This window comes from Wasmannia auropunctata, unplaced genomic scaffold (assembly GCF_000956235.1).
Source record: "Wasmannia auropunctata unplaced genomic scaffold, wasmannia.A_1.0 LD336116.1, whole genome shotgun sequence".
In the NCBI taxonomy this organism is placed as follows: Eukaryota; Metazoa; Arthropoda; class Insecta; order Hymenoptera; family Formicidae; genus Wasmannia; species Wasmannia auropunctata.
This window is the reverse complement of record NW_012026774.1, coordinates 4,482,143-4,488,860: the sequence shown is the minus strand read 5'-3', so window position 1 is coordinate 4,488,860 and position 6,718 is coordinate 4,482,143. Positions and strand designations below refer to the sequence as shown.

The 6,718-nt window shown below is 30.7% G+C and overlaps 1 protein-coding gene across 4 annotated transcripts; it reads left to right on the top strand.

The window, feature by feature from the left end:
* Window positions 1-1,337: 1,337 nt before the first annotated feature.
* On the top strand, window positions 1,338-5,215 carry LOC105448029 (protein salvador homolog 1). Of its 4 annotated transcripts, none has more exons than XM_011686393.1 (6): window positions 1,338-1,694; window positions 2,345-2,472; window positions 2,657-2,890; window positions 4,182-4,403; window positions 4,483-4,788; window positions 4,879-5,215. In XM_011686393.1, the coding sequence occupies exons 1-6, from the start codon at window positions 1,491-1,493 to the stop codon at window positions 4,979-4,981; spliced, it is 1,197 nt and encodes a 398-aa protein (XP_011684695.1). In that variant the 5' UTR covers window positions 1,338-1,490; the 3' UTR covers window positions 4,982-5,215. The 4 variants fall into 4 exon arrangements, with proteins under 4 accessions (XP_011684695.1, XP_011684703.1, XP_011684710.1 ...); XM_011686401.1 differs by having other exon boundaries at window positions 1,339-1,694; window positions 4,188-4,403; XM_011686408.1 differs by having other exon boundaries at window positions 1,605-1,694; window positions 2,263-2,472.
* Window positions 5,216-6,718: the final 1,503 nt, after the last annotated feature.

The window sequence follows — 6,718 nt, the reverse complement described above, 5'->3', positions numbered from 1 at the left end:
CTCTCTCTCTCTCTCTCTCTCTCTCTCTCTCTTTCTCTTCCGTCCATCTTTCCTTTGCATTTGGACGTTTGTCACTTAGTCTTTTCTTTATAACTGAACTAATGTACACTCATGTATATTGAAAATGAAATAGGTAGGTATACAGGGTGTCTCGTACTCAATGGTACAGCGCTTGTGGGCTTGTGGGAAAGTAGTGTGGACCAAACTGAACAAAAAGTCTACCATTTTGCGATCTTCGCAATAGTTTTCGAGATATTAATCATTAAAAAAAAATTTACACCAAGTATATACAAGTGTATCGTACATTAGGTACATCTTATCTAAACCAAAAATATTTTAACAAATAAAAATTGTCCAAAAACAAATAGATCATACTAATTGCCAAGTATTTGATTAGACATAGAGACAAAAATATTTTATTTTAAATCACAAAAAATTTTTTGAATAAACCATTTAAATTATTCAAAATTATATGCAGCAAAAGTTTAATGCCATTGTCTATCCAAATAACTTTAAGTTTCATAAAACAGACTTAAAGTTACTAAAATGATCAATAGAATTATAGTGAAGCAAAAATTTGGCCATTGTGTAAAATTTTTTCTTTTTTTAAAATAATTAGTATCTCGATAACTATTGCGAAGATCGTAAAATTGTAGAGGACTTTTTGATTCAGTTTGGTCCACTCTACCTCCCCACGAGCGCTGTATCATTGAGCACGAGACACCCTGTATATTGAAATTTGAAAGCAAGCAAATTTTTAGTGCAGTGCAGTGATAAAGAACTAACCTATATTTTTATTTTGATATTTTGCGAAAATATTTTTTCTTATTTTTTTTTATTTATGATGCCGTTTCATATCTTATTCAAATTAAAAGAAAAACGCAATATGTCTTTATAGTTTTATGCATACATATATGTACGTTTTATGTTTGACATATAATATATACTTTATTAAAGATTGACAGACGTAAATATATTAAGGGCGATATTATAAAATCGTTGATTAAAAAAAATTATTTTTAAGCTCAGATTAGATCAGAAGAAACGTTTTTCACGCACATTTCATGTACGTCATATATTTATCATTGTTAATTATCACCAACTACAGCTTGTAATTAATTTAATTATAATTTGAAATGCTCTTTTATTTTCATATATCTTTAGCATTTATATCATTAGTCGACATTAGTATCAAAGTAATATGTAAAATTTATAGGTATTAATAAATTTTTTAATAAACAATTAAGATTAAGTAAACATTTTGTTTTTAAATTAAATTAGGATTAAATTAGGGAAAATATTTTTTACATACATTTATCGCCTGTTATAACTTTTAATTAATTTAATTATAATTTAAAATCTCCAATTTTTTATTTTCATATATCTTATTTAGTATATGTCATATTCAACGTTGTTAAATAACAAATTAGTACATAAAATTTATATTTAATTAATAATAAATTTTTCATGAAACAATTATATGTAATCAAATGTACTGTCCTTGCTTTAAAAAAAAAAACAAAGTGCACTCTTTCATTTTTTATCGCCCATATTCTCCAAAACTGTACTTTGCAGTCGAAATATCGATTGTATACAGTTCGCGTTACTTGTATTTAGTTATCAACGTGTGGACAACAGAACCGAACAAAAGGCCGAGACGACGTAACAATCATCCTATGATGCCAAGTTCTATGGTAAAAATTATATTGTATATAAATATATTACATATTACATCGCAATGTTCCCTGATATAAATTCGATAAAAAATAAAAATAAAATTTAAGATTTACTTGTCTCAACAAAATTTTTAAGATTTGTCAGTACCTATTAAATTATAAAATTATAATATTATTTCATGTTATTTCCAAAAATCATTTTTTATCTCTCGATGTAAGTAAATCTTTTATAATTTATGATATTACCATTATTATGCTGCCAAGATTAATATAATCTATTGTCAAAAATGTTTTTATTCATAAATAGTGTAAAGTATATAAAAAATAACGTAAGTATATAAAAGATATTTGCATATATCTTTGTAGGTATAAAATATATATTTTGATCTTAAAAATGAATCCAATAAAAAAGATCCTCCTTGTATCATCAATCCTCCTTGTAATATTAATTCGTAACTTTTCTGACATTGAGTATTTTTCGAAGTCTTAAAATATATTTATTAGTGAAAACACAATTCACGTCTACCAATTTTCTATCGACGAGTCATGAAAAAGTTATATACAATGTCTCGTAATTCCCAAGCAGCAGTCCTGGTCAAGAATCATTGAAACATATAAGAAGACATCTGAAGATATTGATTTTTATCGATGCTTCTCTCGTGTCATAGTCCGTTTCTCCGCAACCTAGTATGGTGCAAAAGTTTGGAAATACGAAAACTACGAACAGTGCCGTCGGTCTGGGCAGCCATGAGGGAAAATATACACCAAACAGTTCCGTTCCCGACTTAGCTCAAAGGTTAATAGTAGATCTTATGTTTAATTTGATTTTACAAAACGATAATTTATAAATATAAATATACTGTTAAAAGATATTTCATTATAAAATGAAGCTATGAAATTATTAAGAGAACAAAATAAGCTTTATCAGAGAATGTCGTAACATATTTCCTCTGATTTTATCCCCTTTATTTTCCTGATAGATTTGCTGGCCTTTCCGTTAACACTGGAATGAACGACTGCATGTTTTTGAGGACTGCGACGCCTATGTATCATCCCGAACTGTCACCCGCAATGTCACATACTTATATCAATCAATACGCTGGATCCGAGTACCATCTGGACAGAGTCCAGACACCACAGATGCCTTACGTGCCTTTCGACGTCGATACTGGTTACGAAGATTACAATCACTCCGTTTATCGTCACAATGCTGGGTACAAGAATAATTTTCTATAGCTTTCAGCATTTTTATTCGTGTCTAATTTTTTCTATTATGAATTGCTTTACATATCATATGTAATTATTGAAGCCTTAAGTTGCATGACGTTTTGCATGACATTCTTGTTAAGAGAAAATTATTTACAGTAATTTACAGGCATTTTTATTTTTCAAATATAGTACAGTAAAAGCATTTTTATTTTTACCTCATTTCGCTGTATTTCAAAAATTCTCCAATGTTATTTTAATCAGTTAAAAATATTTGTTAAGTATGAAAAACAGTATTGTCAGGATTGCTACAGAAACAGAAAAAAATATTCTTTGACTTTTCTCAGTTTTTCTAATCACTTTTTGAAGAAATTCTCTTACTGAAGAAAACACTCAATAAAAACGAGAAAAAAATATTACAATTTTTTTTTATTAAAAAGAAAAATATAAACAAAAAAACGGAAAAATACAATAAATAAAACAATTTTTATATTTTTAAAGAATTTTTAAAAACAAGAAAAATCTGTAGTTGTAACATTGTTTTTCTTTTTAACTATAATCAGACTAATACAATAACATTTTGCAAATCACTAAGAGTGTAAAAAAAATATGTGAAACATTTACTTCTTTAAATGATTTAAAAAGTTTGTTTAATAAGTTTAAACAGTTTTAAAAAAGAAAGAATTAAACAATTAAAACGATAATATAATACCTTAACATTTTAATAGGGAAGTCATTAAGTGAGAGTTATTGATTTGTATAGAACTTTCATGATTTGTAAGTTCCTGGGTTACACTGATAAAATATTCCTAAATACGCAATAGTTTTCGAGAAATTAAAAAAATTTTGCTACTTACAAACTTTGCACTAAAAAATTTGGATTTTTGAAGTCCAGCACAATTAAGTACACATATTACAAATATTGTACAAAAATATTGAAAAAAGAAAAAAAGATATGAAAAACATGAATGAGCCAATCAGACGGTAGACAATGCACTAAAATCATTGTATATTTACAGATATTTTACTAGTATATTGAAGTGTGTTCTACAAACCGTAAAAATCTCATCAATAATTCATTTTGCTTACCTTTGTTAGTAAATTATCTGACATTTCTGGTTTCTCATATCTGTAGCAATTCTACTAATTGTAAGTAGTGTTAAAGCTACATATTGAAATTGATATAATTTTCATTCTACATATAATTACAAAATTATGAAATTTACGAAATGTAAAAATTATTCCTGTATCTTGCGTTCGTTAAAAACTGTTTCAATGAGTTCCGATTTTCGGTTGAAGCTACAGTAGATGCTATTCGGAAAGATCGAGTTCTCGAAATGAGCAGCAGGATGAGTTGCCTTTGCCGCCTGGATGGTCGGTTGACTTCACACTCCGTGGTCGAAAGTACTACATTGATCATAACACCAAAACTACGCACTGGTCGCATCCGCTCGAGAAGGAGGGTTTGCCCACGGGATGGGAGCGAATCGAGTCTCCCGAGTACGGTGTTTATTACGTCAAGTGAGTGAATTTGAAAAGAGGATTTTCGATATATGAAAAATGTATCACAACGAAAATGCATCCTGTTTTTCTCTTTCAGCCACATCACGCGCCAGGCGCAGTACGAACACCCATGCTACCCACATGAGATGCAAGCAGTGCGGGTCGTGTCGCCACCACGGCACACTCATTTTCACTCTCACAGTGTCCTCGTGCCGGCCAATCCTTATCTTAACGAGGAAATACCCCACTGGCTGTACGTGTACAGTAGAGCCTCGATAGCTTTAGATCGCAAACTTCGTTGGGAATTATTTCGCTTGCCTGAGCTGGATTGCTTCAATGCCATGCTCACCAGGCTGTACAAGCAGGAACTAGAGGAGGTTGTGATGCGTTATGAAGAGTATAGGTGAGGAATGAGATTTGAAATAAGATTGATATAATCTTCAACGCATGGGTAATCTGGTTACATTTGTATTTTGCATATCTATCTTTACAGATCAGCATTACTGTGTGAAATGGAACAGAGATTGAAGGAATTGAATCCAGAATCTGGCGGTTCCAATGTTGGTGCTATTGCCTTACGAAGATCTCTTCCCTGAGGAGGGAGGGAAGAGAGAGATCTGCCGAATAATCAATTTTTAATACATTGTACATTTTTTTCTTGACTGACTGGGGAAAGGTTCCTCAGAAGCGTTATGATAAGTGATTAATTGCTCTGTATTTTGTACACGAGTAGATAGTATAAAGCCTAAGAGATTATCTTTTTTGATATGTATTATGCAATGCTACATGAGAGTTCTAAGAAATAATAATTATTTAAATGTTACCTAAGACTCGTCAGCAGTTGTTTTTTCGTTTTCTTCCTCTATCTGGGCAACCTTGGCCTTGTGTGCGACATCAAATTGATTGGTGAGTGTCATGCCTGATACCTGATACACGTGCATATTTTGGGATGCACCAGTCAAGAGTCCATAAGCTTGTCCTGTAAAAAAATAAGTGTCCCGTGTCTTCGATAAAAATAAAAAAATCGATAAAATATGGATTTACTTCGCTCTTTAGGATCTTCTGGTATTTTATCTTTCATGAGCACATAGAACATGACACCAAGCGTATTCCATGTCACGAATGCGTAAATTATCGAAAGTTTTCGTCTAAAGTGCATGGCGTCATGTTTGTTTTTTATGTTAAACCACTGTTCCAAGAATTTTCTCATCATTTTTTAAGTTTATGCGCGAGCCCAATACCACATAACCTATAAAAAAATGAGAACTTCATAAGTCATGAAAAAATGTACATACGTATGCGTGTGTACATCACTTTATTGCATTAAAATTATCAGTAAACAAATTACAAAAAATGGAACATAAATTAACAGCGATATCACAGTTTAACTATAAAATTATGATAGTAGCTGTCAGCTTTTAAGGTGCCTTTTCATACGCAGCACGCAGCAGCAGCAAAATGTCACGTGATTTAAATTTTTCAGAACCGTTTCCACCGCATTTGTTGCGCATAAAAAAGAATTTTGCAGTAACATATTGAAGTTTAACCTTAATTTATAATAATATTAATATAAGTACAAATATCAATAGCGATATATCTATTGAGTATATCTATTGTATAATTGCATTTTTACGTATCTTAATTCTTATTATATTGACAATTAAATAACCCTGCTCTGGCTCATATAGCTCATTATTTTATTTATTAATAATTTTTTATCAATAATTTTTTAAATTACAATACAAGATTGCTTTATAATAACCAAGTTTAAAAAGTTATAATTGCGGTTTATCATTTACGTTTTCGATATCGATAGATTAAAGATGATCTCAATCGCGCGTATACATATATTAGACCTATTAGGACCTATTAAAAATAAATTAATCATAAACATGTTTCCGTACTTCTTCCTCAATTTTTCATTATATTTATTTTCTGTTGTATATCATATCACGAGTTATATTTTCTGTTATTATATATATATCACAAGTTTATAACACATGGCTTGCACACGGCTTTTTCAGCTTTGCAGTTTGCTACTCGTTCGCTTTTGCTGTTCATTCGGTTGAACTTTAATAAGATACGGCTAAGGCCGCGGTCCGAATCATACTTACAGTACAATCATTTCTCGCGTCATTCAGTCCGAATCAGATAGCACGCTAAGGTGATTTTGTTTCGGACCGACTGTAAGCACAGTTTATGTGACCCAGAAAATCTCAACATAACCTGTTACGTAACCTGAAAGATATAGAGTATATGGGCTGAACTTCCGAAAACGACCCACGCTTAATTGTTATGATTTTTGGCAGAAATACTCGGAATGATGTCAAATG